This window comes from Balaenoptera physalus, assembly GCF_965194825.1.
Source record: "Balaenoptera physalus genome assembly, chromosome: 9".
Classification (NCBI taxonomy): Eukaryota; Metazoa; Chordata; class Mammalia; order Artiodactyla; family Balaenopteridae; genus Balaenoptera; species Balaenoptera physalus.
In genome coordinates this window covers 36181318-36201762 of record NC_138888.1, presented here as the reverse complement: position 1 = coordinate 36201762, position 20445 = coordinate 36181318, and the positions used below count along the sequence as shown (strand labels likewise).

Here is a 20445-nt window from a genome sequence, read left to right as displayed (position 1 = left end):
GTATTGTCAATTAAGTTTTTAGGTTTTCTAATGTAAATAATTTTCTTTATTTTAATGTATTTTAAATGAAGTACTTTAATGAAATTTTTAATGTATTTTAATGAAATTCATTCAGTAAACACTTAAACCATATACAACATCAATTACCTAAAATATGAAACATCTTATTATTTCTTGTTTTAAGTATGTTTATTACAGAATATTGGTTAACATTTAAAATAATGAAACAAAATTATCCATAGTCCCAATACCTAAAAACTGTTCATATTTTGGTATGTTTCCTCCCAGTGTTGTGTGTGTGTGCATGCATTCAATATTCTTGGGATCATATTATATTTAATTTGGTATGTAGGTATTTTTTTCCCACTTGGCCCTAACATGGACCTTCTTCTAGGCTATTAACAACTTTCATAAATGTCATTTTTAATATGGCCATAATAATACTTAACTGAATGTATGCACCCAAATTTACACATTAGACATGTTTAAAAAAATTTTTTAAAAACTCTGTGCATAAAATGTACCTTATATTTAGGGGTAATTTCCTTAGGACAGATTCTGAAAAACAAGTGCATCATTGTTTTAAAAAGAATCTTAATAGACACCAACAAATGTCATCAACAAAAGACAAAAATTCTTGATAGCTTAATATAATTGTTTCTCATGTACAGCAAGTCCTTAGAATAGCATGAGAGGGGGGAAATCCTTCAATAATTTTCCTTGAATACATTTTATTTTTGTCTTCCCAAAGTAAACAGCAGTATCAAAGAGGCCTTGCCCTTTTCAGATGAGGGCAAAATTTACATTAGAAGAAGAACAAGTTGGGATAAAGAAAGGGATGTATTTATCCTTCTGGTGTCAAGATCCTGTCCAGATCTTGTCCTTCCTATCTAGTCTCCCTTTTACATTCCCTGGATGTGGAGTCAAGTGCTGTCATCACTCAAGGCACTTCCAGTTTTGGGGGAAGATTCTAGTTGTGTGGGATAGGGTTAGCTGCCTCATGATTTTTAACCCGTTGAATCAAAGGAACTTAAATTACCGAAAAACTGTAAAAGAAAAGGAGGCCATTTTGAAAATTTAGGTTATGATGAAATTTTCCAATGTTTTCCTCTGTGATTCTTTTTTTTTTTTTAAATGATTATTCTATGTTTATTTTTATTTATTTTATTTATGGCTGTGTTGGGTCTTCGTTTCTGTCCGAGGGCTTTCTCTAGTTGTGGCAAGCGGGGACCACTCTTCATCGCGGTGCGCGGGCCTCTCACTGTCGCGGCCTCTCTTGTAGTGGAGCACAGGCTCCAGACATGCAGGCTCAGTAATTGTGGCTCACGGGCCCAGCCGCTCCACGGCATGTGGGATCTTCCCAGACCAGGGCTCGAACCCGTGTCCCCTGCATTGGCAGGCAGATTCTCAACCACTGCGCCACCAGGGAAGCCCCTCCTCTGTGATTCTTTAGTAAATGAAGGTGAAAGTCTATAAAAAAATAAATAAAAAACTTTATTTTAGGAAAGCAACTAAGCAGAATTTAGATGCTTCTCTTACACTTAAAGACAGTATGACATATCAGAAAATTAAAACACAGGTTAATGCCTTAAATTTTCCACATAAATTCTTCTACTTTGAGCTACTCAAACTCTATGACCATTTAATTTAATGTAAAACAGAAATAATAACATCCATACCATCCTTACTAATGTCATAGTTTTGTTAAGATCAAATAAGATAATGTACAAGGACATGCTTCATTACAGGGATAAATACAGTTATTACCCTCATATTCTATTCAACTATTCTTTTAAATATGTAAAAAATTTAAAAACGGTATTTTCATTGTAAAAGTTATGAAAAATGCAGATAAATTGAAAATTCTCTTTGATTCCTGTTCCTTGGCTTCTACCAACCTACAAAACTATTGCAGAGAATGACTTGTTAGAGTTACCTATTAGTTTGCTCTAACAGCACTGCCCACTATGGTAGCCACTAGTGACACATGGCTATTAAATGTAAATTAATCACATTTAAATGAGATTAATATTGTTAGTCACACTAGCCATATTTCAAATGCTCAACAGCCACGTGTTACTATATTGGACAGAGAAGGTAAACACATCCATCACTGAAGAAATTTCTACTGAACAGCCCTACTCTAGAATTAAGTCCAGGAAGAGAGCCTGTGGTAGGCAGAATAATGCCCTTCTCCACCAAGATGTCAGTGCCCTAATCTCTAGCATCTGAAAATGTTAACTAGAGAATAAGAGAATGTGAAGATTTGATTAAATTAAGAATCTTAAAATGGGAAGATTATCCTGGATTATCTGGGTAGGCCCAATTTAATAACAAGGGTTCTTAGAAGAAGTCAGGAGGATCAGAGTCAGAAAAAGATGTGCTGATAGAAACAGAGGGTACAGTGATGTGCTTTGAAGATAAAGGAAGGGGCCTTGAGTCAAAGAATGGAAGTGGCCCCTAGAAGGTGGAAAAGGCGAGGAAACAGATTCTCCCTTAGAGCCTCTAGGAGGAAGGCTGACACCTTGATTTTAGGATTTCTGATCTGTAGAACTATACGATGATACATTTGCTTTGTTTTAAGCTATTAAGTTTGTGATAATAGCAATAGGAAACATACATATGACAATATGTGTTTCCATTCCCCCCTTTATTAACGTTGTCTCCAATTATTTCTATTATATAGATAGAGCTACAATAACATTTTTCCATATGCAGAAGCTAATATTAGATAGTGAAAAGTGCTACAGAGAAAAATAACCCACTGAAAGTGTTAGGATGTTCAGGTTGGCAGGGATATGTGCAGTGTTATGTTGGTAAATGTTTAACCACTTGCTTTCCAGAAAAAAACAAAATTTGCCAGTTCCCGTGACGTAAATCCTTCTACCATGACCAATTTCTAGCTACTGATGTAACGTCACTGAACACAAGAGCTGGGAATATATGTCAGTTTCTGCACACTACTGGATCCGGGTATGTGTGTGCACATGTGTGTTTCTAAGTACATATGTGTGGAGTTCCTATTTTAAATAGAAGGTCTTTGTGATACTGACAGAGACCTGAAAAAGATGATGGAGACACTTACGAAGATGAATGGGGAAAAATATTCTTGGCAGAGGGAATAGTAAGTGTAAACACCTGATGGGGGGGTGGTTGGCATATCTGCTGGATTTCAGGTATGTCTGAGAGCAATCAAGGAGTCTAATATAGCTGGAAGAGAGTGAGCTGCTGAATTGTGGGAGATCAGGTCAAGAGTTAACTGTATATTCATAGGTTTCTTTGCATTTAGGGGACAGATAACGCTTCATAAGTCATTGTAGGGACTTTTATTTTGAGGGAAATGGAAGGGGATTGGGGAGAAGAGTGACATAATCTGAGTTAAATTTGGCTCTTCTGTTGAGGATAAATAGAAACAGGCTGAGACACAGGAGGGTTTTGCACAATAATCCAAGTGAGAGATGATGGTGGCTTGGCCAAAAGTGATAAGATACTGCAAGTAGAGGGGACAGAATTTGCTGAAAAATTGAATATGGGGGGAAAGAAAGTGAGGAGCCAAGGTTGACTCCAAGATTTTGGCTTGAGTAATTGAAAAGATGAAAGTGTTATCAGCTGTGACTGGGAAGATGGTGGGAGAATCAGTTTGGGGGTACAGGGATGTATCAAGAGCTAATTTTGAATGTGTTAAATTTAAGATGACTTTAAAAAATTCCAGTTCAATGAAGAATTGAATATGCATGTCTGATTAGGGAAGAGAATCAACTGGAGATGTACATTTGGTACTTAAAGCCATGGTACTGGATGGAGGTCATAGAGTGAATGTAGATAGAGAAGAGAAGAAATCTGAGGACTAAGTCTTGGGATACTCCAGGATTTAGAGATAAAAAACACAAAGAAACCAGAAAAGGAGACTAAAAGGCCATCAGGTAGGAGGAAAACCAAAAGAGAATAGCATCCAATTAAAGAAAATGTTTCTTGGAGGAAACAATCATAAAACCCAACAAATATTCCTGGTTAGTCAAATAAACTGAAGCCTGAGAAATGACCACTGGATTTAAAAGTGTTATTGATCATGTTAACCAAAATAATTTTGGTGGAGAGATAGGTACTAAAGTCTGATTGCAGTGGCTTCAAGAGAGAATGGGAGGAAAGGAATTGGAGACATAAAATTTAGCCAATCCTGTCTAGTTTTTCTGTGAAAAAAATGAAAAGGAAGTTGCTAAATATAAGATCCAGAAAGAGTTTTCAAAAGGTTGGAGATATTATAGCATGTGTTTATGCAGATGAAAAGAAAATTCAGCAAAGAAGGAAAATTCATGAAGCAAAATAGGGGAGACTCGCTAGAGGATGTCCTTAAGAAAGGGAGTGAACTGGGATCTAGGGCACAAGTGGATTAGTTGGCCTTAGACAGATGGTTCATCCATGGGAGCAGATGGAGATTGATGGGTAGATGTGGTGGGAGCATGTGGAAAGTCTCTATGGGGTGCTTCTATTTTGTTATTAAAACAATGTCATCAACTGAGGGTTAGGATGGGGTAGGGAGTGTAGGGAGACTTGAAGAAGAGAATGGGTGAATGAATGGACTTCAGAAACAGCAAAAGACTGCAGGCAGTACTTAGAGGCTCAATAAAATGGTCATGTATTTACATTGAGACCAGACACAAACTTGCATGTTTTTCTTAAGACAACATCAATGTACAGATGCAAATACAGAATGAATTGAGATTTTAACATAAGCAGGGTTGGGTTTTTGTCAATTGAGTATGAGGGAAAAAAAGAGCCTGACTAGAGAGTTAAGGATAAATGCAAGAGGATATTATGGTGATGTACAATAGGCCACAGGAAGGAGAATAAAAAATAGATTAAGGTTAGGGACATGGTAGAGACAGAGAGGACAGTGATCCAGTAGCATGTAAGAATTGTTGAAGTGGGGATACTGGAGGAAGTGAGTTCCAGAGATAAGGTTGAAGAGTAAGACAACTGAATTGAGAATATGGAAGGGTATTAGTAATGACAAGGCCTAGTGTATGACCACAGATGTAAATGGCTTATAGGATGAAAGATAAGATTATTGGCAGAAAGGAGATCTTGAAAGTGGGAGGCCAGATAGAAGGATCTATGTGGATATTGAAAGCACAACACAACAACTCCTACAGCATTAGTAGTAGAGGTAATTACAAATAACATCACAGTGATTTCAGAGTGGTCAGACTAACAGTGTTCCAACATGTCTTGAGTACTTGTTAGAAATGCAAATTCTCAAGTCCCATTGAGACCTACTGAACCAAGAAACCAAGGGGTGGTGCTTCAGGTGATGCACGATGATGTCTGAGAACCACTTACAGGGGTAGCACAGAAGATGGAAGAGTTAATTGCTTGGAAAAGAAGGATTCAATGAGGTAGCATTTAAACTACAACAGAAGTTATTGCAAGGTTAAGTGTAGGGGCCTTAAAATTAAAGGGAGCAGCATTTGTAAAGAAAAGCTTGAATCATGAAAAGACCTCAGATAAGATAACATAAAATTACGTAAAAGTGAAAAACGTTAGCTATTAATATCAGAAAAGCATGCCTTGCTAGGAAGCCACTGGTTCTTCAAGAATCCTGATGAAACATCATAGACTTCTTTCTATTCATCTACTTTTTCTTTCATTGGTATTAGGCTCAGTAGAGAATGAAAGCTGGGACAGTAAGTGTGGCTGCTTTGGCATACCAACATTTTCCACAATTTCCCAACGTCTCTATCGAACACTGGAGAAATTGTTTCAAAGAGCTAGTGCTAAAGGCTAAAGCCGCACTCCTCTCCCGTCTATTACGTCACGGGGCGCTCACCGAGGGTGTGTTCCATCAACAGCCAGGCGCCGAGGGGGGCGGGGCTTGAGCGTGCTGACGTCACTACCGGGCGCCAGGCGCGCTCAATTGGCGGCGGATTCAAACGTTGCGGCCTGGTCTCAGGGCCTGTAGAAGCTTCGGAGTCGGGGGTTCTCGGTGTCCCCGCGGGCGTGAGCTGCAGTACGCCGCAGGGAGGACCTAGGAAGCTCAGGCGGGTGGTGCCCGAGCTGGAGGGAGAGGATGGCGCTCTCGACAACAGTCTCGCAGAGGAAGCTGATAAAGCGGAAGGCTCCCCGCGGTTTTCTAAAGCGCGTCTTCAAGCAACGGAAGCCTCACCTCCGTCTGGAGACAAATAGCGACCTACTGGTGAGATTTTGTCCCTTCTAGGACTGGAAGTGGGGCGGAGACAGGGGAAATAACCCCCAGCCTTTATTTCGCCGCCCCCAGCCAGTCTAGCTTTCAGGCCTACGTTTGAGGTGTTCGCAGCAAACTGGGCGGGTTTGCCCCAGCCTGGCATATCAGTTAGTATTCCTGATGCTGAGTTGTTTTGGGGTCCTCTGAAATGTAGATATCCTGACCTTTTTTTACAGGAGGCTATTAGCCACATCAATTTAAGGAGAAAACTAACGTTAAGTTCCTGCTTATAGTTTTTCAATATCGCTATTCAGGAGCACAGTCTGGTACTGTGCTTAGTGTAATTTGCAAAGGTTCAAAGGATACATTAAAAAAAAAATAGATTTTGGAATTCAGGCTGGGTTATTTTCATTTAAATATTGTAAAAGGCATTACTGACATGCCTTTCAAAAGTGCCTTTCTCCTTGCCTTCTTTTCTTCCCCTTCTTTTTACATTGTTAAACAAATATATTGCCGTTTCCTCTACTTTAGCTTATTTACTAAAGAACCCTGACCCAAAAGTTTATTTGTAAGTAGTATGCTCCCAAACGTGAATTCGTTTTCCTAGACAAATAGAACACCTGTTAGTTTAGTTTTCAAGCCCAACCATTAAAAGTTTCTCTGACTCATAGTAACTGCAGCATAATGCTCACATGATAAATAACCACAACCAAACCACTGTGTAATATTTCTGTTTTGAAATAAATTAAGAGTTTTTATGTTGAATGCCTGGAATATATATCCCTCTAGCAGAATGAACACTGTTTCCCTAGGTTTAAACCATAGGAGGCACCTCCTGTGGTTTGTTACAAGAGCTCTTTGAGTAAGGAGCCACTACAGGTGGGCACCTAATTTCCCCGAGATCAAGGATGAAGAATTGTGGATAATAGGGATATATGGCATGGAGGGTGGCTTCACAATACATCATTCCATCTCTTCTTAAGCTACATTGTACCCCCCCCCCCCCGCCCCACCTCTTTTCTCTACAGCCTCTGCCACTCTCTACTGCCTCCTCTAATTTTAGGGTTTCTATTTTTGCTAAATTACTATAGAATTGTCTTCACTTATCCTTTCTCTGAGGCAAAACAACTTTTTTTTCCTTGGAAAAGTAGCCCTTCTAATATCTCCTGTCCTTTTTTGTTCCTTTTTTTAGACCCTGTAAGAAAAGACAATATATACTGTTTTATTACCCTCCTTTCCCCAAGGTGGTGATTGAGGTGGCACAAGTGAGCTGTATTAAAGTGAAATTGATTTTCAAAAGAATTTTAGGTAATTTATTCTGAAGTTTTCGCTGGTGCTGGGGTTCTCTCAATAAATGGAGGGGGGAGGAAATGTACCTGCTCTAGAATCTGGGATACTACCAGTTGGTGTAGATTGTTGGGCAGAAATTTCTCAAGTAGTCAGATTCCTCCCACATCCACACTTGCCTGGCCCAAGTGACCCCTGGACAGGAGGACTCGATTGTGGAGTGGGATCCAGGTGGTACAGGAAAGAAGGGGAGGTGAAATTCTAAGCATTTGCAGTGGTAGGGGAATGGAAGTTCTTTTTGCTACCATCTATTACTAGACTGTATGCTTGTCTTTGGCTTTGATTATTTCTCCTTCACCGTCTTGTATATGCCATGCATCACTCTGGTTTCTTTACTTACGGTTTTCTGCTTGCCATTGGTACTTAATTATCTTACCCAGCAGGTGTCCCACATCATCCATAAACTTCTCTACAATTAAGGTAGTCTGTTTTTTTTTTCTGAACTTTGATAGCCGTAAGAGTGTACATCATACAGTTTAGCTACTGGGACGCTGACACTGTTCTCTAAGGTTTATATGTCAGTGTTGTCTCCCAGTGCGGTATGCAGCTTCTTGAGGGGAAGGAACCATACGTATCTCCTTTTGTGTCTTCCATTATCTTTAACACAGAACTAATCTACTTTTATGATGTCTTTGCATAAGATAGTTCTTCTGTTTGAAGATGTCCTCACTCCACTCTGCTTCTCAAACTTCAGTTATTTCAAAATTCAGTTCAAATGGCTGTTATTCGGTGAAGCCTTCCTTCATGGTCTTAGAAAGGATCAATCTTACCTTCCAGTATCATCTACTGTAACACATTTGTCTTTAATTAGGTTTCATTCTCCCATTGGACTGGGAACTTTGAATTGGGAACTTACTGTATTCCTGGTGTTTAGCATAATACCTTGAACATTCTGAGTGTACAATTAAAGTTGGGAGTGATGATGACTATATGCGGATTGATATTTCTAACATTTTACTTATAACTTCCTTGTGTTACTTCATATTCTTCTGCACTGGCTTTTTATTGTTGTTTTATTTTATGACTTATTTGATTGTATATCAGCAGGGCCAATACTGGTGAGTGTATGTTAATCTCAAATTGTTCGGCTTTCTTGTGACTCAGTTTTTAGATTTATCACTAAGGAATATTGTGCAAATATCTGGGTACTTACAGTTTATGTAAAACTCAGAAGTGCTGTGAGGAAGTGGGGAGGAAGTCAGGCTGGCCCAGTCTTTTGGTCACCTGTGACTGTCAAAGGGATACCTCTTTGTAAATTATCTTTTGGTTTACCTTTCAAGCAAGCTGATTTTTTATTTTTCCAAAGTGTAAGTTCTTGATGGAATGGCTTTCAGGATTGAATGTCTAGCTGAAACCATAAAATTTGCTTTTGTTCTGACCATTTTAATTTAAACCTTAGTGCACTTGAGTGACACCACTCAATTAACTGTTTTATTACAGAGAAATAGGTTGTTTAAAAAAAAAATTCTGACATTAAAAAAAAGTAATATTAATTCAGTATCTATGATTCATGCCCATGAAGAGTAAAGGACTCAAGCCTCAAAACAGAGTGTGGTTTATTTGGGATTGGCTAAAAAATTTTTTTGCCTAATTTGGGGAGATATGGATAGATCTTTTTCTCATGCAATAATAATTGACAACCTACTGCATATTGGGCCATGGGCTAAAGGTCACTGGGGATATAATGTCTGGGAAGATAGACATGGTTTTGCCCTTATAGTACATTGAAGAAGACAGGTGAGAAATTGCTGCCTAATGTATGTAGTACGTACAGTGATAAGAAGTTCAGGGTGCCATGGATCTATATAACCTTACATATTGGGAGGAATTGGGCTTTTTAGAGAAGTCTATAAACCAGTAGCATGGCTGTAGGCAAACTTGTATTTGAATACTGAAAGAAGTTCAAAAGACCTAGTATAGAACTGAAAGTTGGGAAAGGTGAGAGATGAAATTAGAAAAGCCTAGTCAAGTGGGGTTTAGTATTAAGGAATTTGGAATTTTTCATGAGGCATCTGGAAGATATTTAGCTTTAGAAGTAGAAAATACAGATTAACGGAGGAAATGGAGCCATGTTATGGAGTACTTTTGTTGCAGAAGGAAATGGTATATCATTGGAAGTTTAAAGAAATTTTAAATGACATGGTATAATGTAAAGAATCAGGATTGGGTGATTTAGCTCAGAGTTTTTGTGAGAATTAAACAAGACAGTGCATCAAAAAAGTACCAAAAGAATATCTCCTTCCATAGGTTCTTTATCATGTTAAATTTAAATTCCCAAACTCCTCTGCTTTCCCCAAATATCACTAAAACATTCTTAAGCATCTATAACAATCCACTAAAGATTTCCGCATAATAATTTAAAGCACCACATTACCTAGTTATTTAACATTTAGTGAACTGTTGGGGAGAGTTAAGTATTGTGTGTTTTTCTTTAATTTTATTTTTTTATACAGCAAGTTCTTATTAGCTATCAGTTTTATACATATTAGTGTATATATGTCAATCCCAATCTCCCAATTCATCCCCGCCCCCGCTTTCCCCCCTTGGTGTCCATACATTTGTTCTCTACATCTGTGTCTCTGTTTCTGCCTTGCAAACTGGTTCATCTGTACTATTTTTCTAAATTCCAAATATATGCATTAATATACTATATTTGTTCTTCTCTTTCTGACTTACCTCACTCTGTATGACAGTCTCTAGGTCCATCCACGTCTCTACAGATGACCCAGTTTCGTTCCCTTTGATGGCTGGGTAATATTCCATTGTATATATGTACCACATCTTATTTATCCATTTGTCTGTTGGTGGGCATTTAGGTTGCTTCCATGACCTGGCTATTTTAAACAGTGCTGCAATGAACATTGGGGCACATGTGTCTTTTTGAATTATGGTTTTCTCTGGGTATATGCCCAGTAGTGAGATTGCTGGGTCATATCGTAATTCTATTTTTAGTTTTTTAAGGAACTTCCATACTGTTCTCCATAGTGGCTGTATCAATTTCCATTCCCACCAACAATGCAAGAGGGTTCCCTTTTCTTTACACCCTCTCCAGCATTTGTTGTTTGTAGATTTTCTGATGATGCCCATTCTAACTGGTGTGAGGTGATACCTCATTGTGGTTTTGATTTGCATTTCTCTAATAATTAGTGATGTTGAGCATCTTTTCATGTGCCTCTTGGCCATCTGTTTCTCTTCTTTGGAGAGATGTCTATTTAGGTCTACTGCCCATTTTTGGATTGGGTTGCTTGTTTTTTTAATATTGATCTGCATGAGCTGTTTATATATTTTGGAGATTAATCCTTTATCCATTGATTGGTTTGCAAATATTTTCTCCCATTCTGAGGGTTGTCTTTTCATCTTATTTATAGTTTCCTTTGCTGTGCAAAAGCTTTTAAGTTTCATTAGGTCCCATTTGTTTATTTTTGTTTTGATTTCCATTACTCTAGGAGGTGGGTCAAAAAAGATCTTGCTTTGATTTATGTCAAAGAGTGTTCTTCCTGTGGTTTCCTCTAAGAGTTTTATAGTGTCTGGTCTGGTCTTACATTTAGGTCTTTAATCCATTTTGAGTTTACTTTTGTGTATGGTGTTAGGGAGTGTTCTAATTTCATTCTTTTACATGTAGCTGTCCAGTTTTCCCAGCACCACTTATTGCAGAGGCTGTCTTTTCTCCATTGTATCTCCTTGCCTCCTTTGTCATAGATTAGTTGACCATAGGTGCGTGGGTTGATCTCTGGGCTTTCTATCCTGTTCCCTTGATCTGTATTTCTCTTTTTGTGTCAGTACCATATTGTCTTGATTACTGTAGCTTTGTAGTGTAGTGTGAAGTCAGGGAGTCTAATTCCTCCACCTCTGTTTTTTTCCCTCAAGATTGCTGTGGCTATCCGGGCTCTTTTGTGTCTCCATACAAATTTTAAGATTCTTTGTTCTAGTTCTGTAAAAAAAAAAAAAAAAAAAAAAATACCATTGGTAATTTGATAAGGATTGCATCGAATCTGTAGATTGCTTTGGGTAGTCATAGTCATAGAAAATAGTCATTTTTCACAATATTGATTCTTCCAGTCTAAGAACATGGTATATATCCCCATCTGTTTGTGACATCTTTGATTTCTTTCATCAGTGTCTTATAGTTTTCTGAGAACAGGTTTTTTACCTCCTTAGGTAGCTTTATTCCTAGGTATTTTATTCTTTTTGTTGCAATGGTGAAGGGGATTGTTTCCTTAATTTCTCTTTCTGATCTTTCGTTGTTAGTGTATAGGAATGCAAGAGATTTCTGTTCATTAATTTTGTATCCTGCAACTTTATCAAATGCATTGCTTAGCTCTAGTAGTTTTCTGGTAGCATCTTTAGGATTCTCTATGTATAGTAGCATGTCATCTGCAAACAGTGATAGCTTTACTTCTTCTTTTCCGATTTGGGTTCCTTTTATTTCCTTTTCTTCTCTGATTTCTGTGGTTTAAACTTCCAAAACTATGTTGAATAATAGTGGTGAGAGTGGACAACCTTGTCTTGTTACTGATCTTAGAGGAAATGGTTTCAGTTTTTCACTGTTGAGAATGATGTTTGCTGTAGGTTTGTCGTATATGGCCTTTATGATGTTGAGGTAGGTTCCCTCTATGCCCACTTTCTGGAGTGCTTTTATTATAAATGGAAGTTGAATTTTGTCAAGCTTTTTCTGCATCTTTTGAGATGATCATATGGTTTTTATTCTTCAATTTGTTAATATGGTGTATCACATTGATTTTTTATTGAAGAATCCTTGCATCCCTGGGATAAATCCCACTTGATCATGGTGTATGATCCTTTTAATGTGTTGCTGGATTCTGTTTGCTAGGATTTTGTTGAGGATTTTTGCATCTATATTCATCAGTGATATTGGTCCATAATTTTCCTTTTTTGTAGTATCTTTGTCTGGTTTTGGTATCAGGGTGATGGTGGCCTCGTAGAATGAGTCTGGGAGTGTTCCTTCCTCTGCAATTTTTTGGAAGAGTTTGAGAAGGATGGGTGTTAGCTCTTCTCTAAATGTTTGATAGAATTCACCTGTGGAGCCATCTGGTCCTGGACTTTTGTTTGTTGGAAGATATTTAATCACAGTTTCAATTTCATTACTTGTGATGGGTCTGTTTATATTTTCTGTTTCTTCCTGGTTCAATCTTGGAAGGTTATACCTTTCTAAGAATTTGTCCATTTCTTCCAGGTTGTCCATTTTATTGGCATAGAATTGCTTGCAGTAGTCTCTTAGGATGCTTTGTATTTCCATGGTGTCCGTTGTAACTTCTCCTTGTTCATTTCTAATTTTTACTGATTTGAGTCCTCTCCCTCTTTTTCTTGATGAGTCTGGCTAAAGGTTTATCAGTTTTGTTTATCTTCTCAAAGAACCAGCTTTTAGTTTTATTGATCTTTGCTATTGTTTTCTTTGTTTTTACTTCATTTATTTCTGCTCTGATCTTTATGATTCCTTTCCTTCTGCTAACTTTGGGTTTTGTTTGTTCTTCTTTCTCTAGTTCCTTTAGGTGTAAGGTTAGATTGTTTATTTGAGAATTTTCTTTTTTCTTGAGGTCGGATTGTATTGCTATAAACTTCCCTCTTTGAACTGCTTTTGCTGCATCCCATGGGTTTTGGATCGTCATATTTTTGTTGTCATTTGTCTCTAAGTATTTTTTGATTTCCTCTTTGATTTATTCAGTGACCTGTTGGTTATTTAGTAACATATTATTTAGCCTCCATGTGTTTGTGTATTTTATGTTTTTTCCCTGTAATTGATTTCTAATCTCATAGCATTGTGGTCGGAAAGGATGCTTGAGATGATTTCAATTTTCTTAAATTTACTGAGGCTTGATTTGTGACCCAAGATGTGATCTATCCTGGAGAATGTTCCGTGTGCACTTGAGAAGAAAGTGGATTGTGCTGTTTTTGGATGGAATAAATATCCATTTATTATAAATATGATAAATATTCTTATAAATATCAATTTAATCTGGGTGGTCTGTTGTATCATTTAAAACTTGTGTTTCCTTATTAATTTTCTGTCTGGATGATGTGTCCATTGGTGTAGGTGAGGTGTTAAAATCCCCCACTATTATTGTGTTACTGTCGATTTCCTCTTTTATAGCTGTTAGCAGTTGCTTTATGTATTGAGGTGCTCCTATGTTGGGTGCATATATATTTATAATTGTTATATCTTCTTCTTGGATTGATCTGTTGATCATTATGTAGTGTTCTTCCTTGTCTCTTGCAACATTCTTTATTTTAAAGTCTGTTTTATCTGATATGAGTATTGCTACTCCAGCTTTCTTTTGATTTCCATTTGCATGTAATACCTTTTTCCATCCGCTCACTTTCAGTCTGTTTGTGTCTCTAGGTCTGAAGTGGGTCCCTTGTAGACAGCATATCTATGGGTCTTGTTTTTGTATCCATTCAGTGAGCCTGTGTCTTTCGGGTGGAGCATTTAATCCATTTACATTTAAGGTAATTATTGATATGTATGTTCCTATTACCATTTTCTTAATTGTTTTGGGTTTGTTTTTGTAGGTCCTTTTCTTCTCTTGTGTTTCCCACTTAGAGAAGTTCCTTTAGCATTTGTTGTAAAGCTGGTTTGGTGGTGCTGAATTCTCTTAGCTTTTGATTTTCTATAAAGCTTTTGACTTCTCCGTCAAATCTGAATGAGGTCCTTGCTGGGTAGCATAATCTTGGTTGTAGCTTTTTCTTTTTCCCTTTCATCACTTTAAATGTATCGTGGCCTCTCTTCTGGCTTGTAGAGTTTCTGCTGAGAAATCAACTGTTAACCTTATGGGAGTTCCCTTGCATGTTATTTGTTGTTTTTCCCTTGTTGCCTTTAATAATTTTTCTTTGTCTTTAATTTGTGTCAGTTTGATTACTATGTGTCTCAGCATGTTTCTCCTTGGGTTTATCCTGCCTGGGAGTCTCTGTGCTTCCTGGATTTGGGTGGCTATTTCCTTTCCCATGTTAGGGAAGTTTTCCACTATAATCTCTTCAAATATTTTCTTGGGTCCTTCCTCTCTCTCTTCTCCTTCTGGAACCCCTATAATGTGAATGTTGTTACGTTTAATGTTTTCCCAGAGATCTCTTAGGGTGTCTTCATTTCTTTTCATTCTTTTTTCTTTATTCTGTTCCATGGCAGTGAATTCCACCATTCTTTTTCCAGGTCACTTATCTGTTCTTCTGCCTCAATTATTCTGGTATTTATTCCTTCTAGTGTATTTTTCATTTCAGTTATTGTATTGTTCATCTCTGTTTGTTTGTTCTTTAATTCTTCTAGGTGTTTGTTCTTTAATTCTTCTAAACCTTTGTTAAACATTTCTTGCATCTTCTCAATCTTTTCCTCCATTCTTTTTCCGAGGTCCTGGCTCATCTTCACTGTCATTATTCTGAATTCTTTTTTTGGAAGGTTGCCTATCTCCACTTCATTTAATTGTTTTTCTGGGGTTTTATCTTGTTCCTTCATCTGGTACATAGTCCTCTGCCTTTTCATTTTGTCTCTGTTTCTGTGAATGTGGTTTTCATTCCACAGCCTGCAGGATTTTAGTTTCTTGCTTCTGCCAAGTGTTATGTATTAATTAATTGTTCTCACTGCAAAGAGTGTGTACTATTATATAAATGATCAAATAAATTATATGTTAAAGAGACTATCTAATTGGACCTAGGTTGGTAGTGACTTCAGGCACATGGCAGAAGCAATGGATAGAGATGTTACCAGTAATTTAAATAAAAGAGCACTAGATGTGATACTAGAGGGAGAAATGAGATAGGACTGCAACTCACTTTACATTCTCTCTTGCTTGGGTTTGAGCTCTACTTCAGCTGTTTTCAAGCTATATATATATGCATATAGAATGAGTAGCCCTTTTTGGTTAGGGTAGTGAATTTTGAGTAAAATATTTAGCAAAATGTACATATTGAAATAGTGAGGTTAAATAATGTTATATGTACACATATATTATGGTACATGTATATGTTTCGCTAATATGTAGAAGTTGTTTCTATAAGAATATGCAAGAAGCTGGCAACCATAGTTGACTGGGGGATGATGTGGAAGAGAGACTTAGTTTTGTCAGTCTATCCTTTTGCAGACTTTTTGCTTTGTATTTTGAAATACCTATTGGTTCACAAGAAGTGGCAAAAATAGTAGAGAATTCCCCTTACCTTTTATGCAGCTTCCCACAATGCTAATATCTTATATAATTACAGTTCTTTGTGGACTTTGGAATTTTGTATTGTCTGCTTATTTTATGTAGTTTAAGGCTACTTTTTAAGAAATTTTAAGATTATTAATAGTAGATATGATTATTTTGATGTTGTTGGAAGACAAGTAACTTGACCTTTGTATATAAATGCGATAAACTTTTAAAATTTCAATTATTAACATGTTTTTGATTAGATATTTCACATTAAATATCTGGTTACAAAATCTTTATACCTTGGATTGTAGAATGAGAGATGACTAGCCTTAAGTACAATATTTGATATGTTTTTTTAATTTGGGGGAAATTTTAAATTATATTGGAAACTTAAATTTAGTTGGAATGGGAAACAGGAATATTTTTTCTTAATAGAGACCTACCTAAGTTTTGATATAATGATCCTTTAGAGTAATGTTATTGTCTATATATAGCCTTTGGTCAGCTTTACATAGACTTGTTTCATGTATTGTAATAACTAAGTCTCTTTTTTATGGAATCTTAAGATGGACATATATTAAACTGAATTCTGTTACTTTAAATAAAGGTTAATTGATGTAATCACAGTAGTAAATAGTACAGCATTAAAATTGGGGATATTCTTTTTATTTTTATTTTTTAATTTTTTAAATTTTTTATAAATTTATTTATTTTTACTTATTTATTATTTTTGGCTGTGTTGGGTCTTCATAGCTGCGCGTGGCTTTCTCTAGTTGCCGCGAGCGGGGGCTACTCTTCGTTGTGGTACGTGGGCTTCTCATTGTGGTGGCTTCTCTTGTTGTGGAGCATGGGCTCTAGAGTGCGCGGGCTTCAGTAGATGCAGCGCTTGGGCTCAGTAGTTGTGGCTTGTGGGCTGTAGAGTGCAGGCTCAGTAGTTGTGGCTCACGGGCTTCGTTGCTCCACGGCATGTGGGATCTTCCCAGACCAGGGCTCGAACCCGTGTCCCCTGCATTGGCAGGTGGATTCTTAACCACTGCGCCACCAGGGAAGCCCGGGGGTATTCTTTTTAAAAGTCATTATTTCCAAACATCAGTATTTGAGCTTAAAAATCCTTTTGCATTTTCTCTTTTAAAGGTGCATCTGAACTGTTTACTCCTTGTTCATCGATTAGCAGAAGAGGCTCGGACAAATGCTTGTGAGAATAAGTGTGGAGTCATTAAAAAGGAGCATGTACTGGCTGCAGCAAAGGTAAGATCTGAATTTCTTTTCTTGAGCACAGTTGCCTTAAAACACCACCTAGTTCGTCACCTCTGCCTGGTTTAGATTCCTTATTCAGTTTTGTTGAATGAGTTGATGCTTGGCTTTTCACGGGTTTTAATTACAGAGTTAGATTTTTTTTTATTATGTATATTATGGATTTCTGATGGAAAGATTCATGGCCATTGCTTTATTGCCATTTAGGGGAAAATGAATGTTTGACTGCTAATCTGTGAGATATGTAGTAGCCTATATATAGCTGAGAAGGTTTATTACCTTGAAATTTATCAAAACTTTCTTCTTGATCATTTTAAGTTTAGCTAATGATTTTTCTACATTTGTTTTGAGATTTGAGTGACTTCTTAATCATATTGCTTATATAAGCAGAGAAGATTGCTTCTTACTGATATTTCTGTATAATGTAATAGTATGATGCCTAGGGCAGAGTTTTTTCCATATATGTTCCCAAGATTATTTTCACTTGATGTTAATAGATGCCCCAATAGGAAAGGCTTCTGGGGTCAGATAAGTTTATATAACCTAACATACTATACCTCCTTGAATAGTCACAATGTTATGTATAGAGAGCTTGTTTCTGTAAGAATATGCAAGAAATTGGCACATGGTTGACTGGAGGATGATGTGAGAGAGAGACTTATTTTTGACAGTTTACCTCTTTATAGGCTTTTTTGTTTAACATTTAATATTTTTGAAATAATTATAGACTCACAGAAGGTGCAAAAATAGTATAGACAGTTCCACTGTACCTTATCCAACTTCCCACAACAGTAATGTCTTTATATAACTATATTTATGTAAAGTTATGAAAGGTTATGAGAAATATACCAGTAATTTGTTGAACTCTGTTTAATTTAGCATTTTGTAAATTTGGGTGTATAATATACTTAGAATTTTGTAAATTCATTTGAGTACATAGTATTCTTTTGCAGTCCCTATACTAACTTCTTGTAGAACAGAGAAGTACTGGCCTAGGGTATAAACCTATTTTGTGACCTCTGTGGAAGCCTAGAAATGGGCATGCCTTGGCATTTTTTAAGGGGCTTTAAATTCTCTTACAACTATAAACATTTCAACAAGTTTCTGTACTATTAAAGTTGATATAAGTGCTTTCTGCAGGTAAAGCAAGGCTTAAGAACTTGAAGAGTGTATGTGTGTGTCTTAAATTTAGGGTTGGTTTGTTTTTATTAATGAATTATAAGTGTACTTACCTAAAAGTAGGTAAGTTCTTTAAAATATTTTTGGATATATTCTGGTCTCTAATGTTCCTTGTCTTTTACAACTTAAGATCTCATTTTGTTTAATTTCTCTTATGGGCTTCATGTCTTAAAAATTATCTACCTAACAAGCTTTTCAGCTTGAGATGACTAGTCTTGGTCTCTGATATAATTCCAGCCTGAATACAAGAAATTTGGTGTTGCAGTGGATTTGTATTGCTTTATAGTTGTTAAATGCCTGATTCATAATAGGATTTTCAAGTTTTGGAACATTCCTTAACTCTCCGAATTACTAAATTGTCTATAAACCTCAAGTTGGGAGCCATTAATCTGGACACTTTTGGCACAATTGAAGAAATTAACATCTAGAAGTGACTATTATAAAACCAGATTTTGAGAATCTAGGCATGTTTCACATTCTTTGAGAGAATTATACTATTTTAGAGAAGTCTAAAACCGTTTATAAGGCAAAAGATTCCCTAATCACATTCCAAATTGGGTTTTATAAATTCAGAGACTTGCATACTATACACATAGGACTTTTAAACTTTTTGTTGAGGAATTGTGTTTTATTTGGCATAGGTATAATATGAATCTTCATTTTCTCCCCCTCACAGGTAATTCTAAAGAAGAGCAGAGGTTAGAAGTCAAAGAACACATTTTTGAAAATTATATGATGTATTATTTTAGGTGGTAACAGATCGTAAAAGCACTTTTTATATAGCAGTTAATATTGTGTATTAAAATATTGGCTAGCTGAAGGATGTGTGTGTTTGTATGTTTTTTGCTGGTATTGAAATATCTCAAGTATACACATAGAGCTATATAAGCTTTGTTTTTAAGGAATTGTTTCATTTTAAGTGGCCTTTAGTTCACGCTACTTCCCTTTTTGTTGGTATTGCAGATGTTTTACATATCAAAAATGAAATCTTAGTGTGTGAAGTAGCTTGAAGAGATGTATTTCTTAGAATTAAGTTTATAAGTATTTAGATTTAGCCACAGTTAACTATGGAATCAATTTAATCTCTGAAGGAAGACAATGTGCAGTCAAATCTAGGTGTATTTTAAATATTTTAACTGTTTAATGCCTTTGCATAAGCAATGCAGTCTACTTTTATTTAGGCCAATACTGTAAAAATATAATTTCTCAACTGTAAACACCAGCAGGGTGTTTTCAAAAACCTATTTCCCTCCAAAACCAAAAAAAAATTACAGAGCAAATTGACTTATTTTCTTCAACTCACACAGATTTAATAGATGGGTATTTGTTCCCCCCCAAGAAATTTTTTAGAAGTTTATCGCATATCATCTAATAGTTGTGTTTTTAACTTTTTATTTTGAAATAATTATAGATTGCAACTTTAAGTTGCAAAAATAGTACAGAGAGGTCCACATGTACTCTATCTCCAGTTTTCTCCCAGTGCCTACATCTTAAATAATTACAGTATAATATCAAAACCAGGAATTTGACTTGGTACAGTGTGTGTATAATTCTGTACCATTTTAGTACATTTGGAGATCTGTGTAACCACCACTACAGTCAAGATACAGAATTATTTCATCATCACAGACTTCTCCATCTTGCTGTTCTTTTATAAATTACAGCCAGCTCCCCATGTCCACTGCACACACAACACTCCCCTTCCTATTCCCACCATCCCTAAGCCGTGGCAACCACTAAACTGTTCTCCATGTCTATAATTTTGCCATTGTGATGCAATCATACAGGTTACGACTTTTGGGAATTTGCTTTTTTCACTTAGCATAACTCTCTTGATCCTCCAAGTTGTTGCATGTAGCAATTTGTTCCTTTTTATTACTGAGTCATCATATTCCATGGTATTTATGTACCACAGTTTGTACAGCTTTACTCATTGAGGGATATTTTGATTATTTCTAGTTTTTGGCTATCACAAATAAAGCTGTTGTGAACAGTTGTGTACCAGTTTTTATACAGTTTTCATTTCTCTGGGAAAAATGCCCAGGAATGTGATTGCTGGGTTTAATGGTAAGTATGTGTTTAGTTTTTCAAAAAGAAATGGCCAAAGTATTTTCCAGAGTGGCTGTACCATTTTGTATTCCCATTAGCAGTTTATGAGAGAGTCATTTTTTTCTCCTTCTCATGAACATTTGGTATTATTTTTTATTTTAGCTGTTCTGCTACGAATGTCTCATCATGGTTTTTAATTTACATTTCCCTAATGGCTAATGATGTTGCACATATTTTCATATGTTTGTCATCCATTTTTTCTCTTTAGTAAAATGTTTCTTCATTTCTTTTGCCCATTTT

At 36.4% G+C, this 20445-nt stretch overlaps 1 protein-coding gene and 1 long non-coding RNA gene across 3 annotated transcripts in view; one reads left to right on the top strand and one right to left on the bottom strand.

The window, feature by feature from the left end:
• Positions 1 to 20445, bottom strand: part of LOC309666985 — a 781177-nt gene that overhangs the window by 344941 nt on the left and 415791 nt on the right. The window lies entirely within an intron of this gene.
• Positions 5882 to 18916, top strand: CENPW (centromere protein W; the record flags this gene model as incomplete). 2 transcript variants are annotated; one of them, XM_082475042.1, is made up of 3 exons in its annotated part: positions 5886 to 6193; positions 16798 to 16911; positions 18773 to 18916. In XM_082475042.1, the coding sequence occupies exons 1-3, from the start codon at positions 6068 to 6070 to the stop codon at positions 18797 to 18799; spliced, it is 267 nt and encodes an 88-aa protein (XP_082331168.1). In that variant the 5' UTR covers positions 5886 to 6067. The 2 variants fall into 2 exon arrangements, with proteins under 2 accessions (XP_082331169.1, XP_082331168.1); XM_082475043.1 differs by lacking the exon at positions 18773 to 18916 and having other exon boundaries at positions 5882 to 6193; positions 16838 to 16915.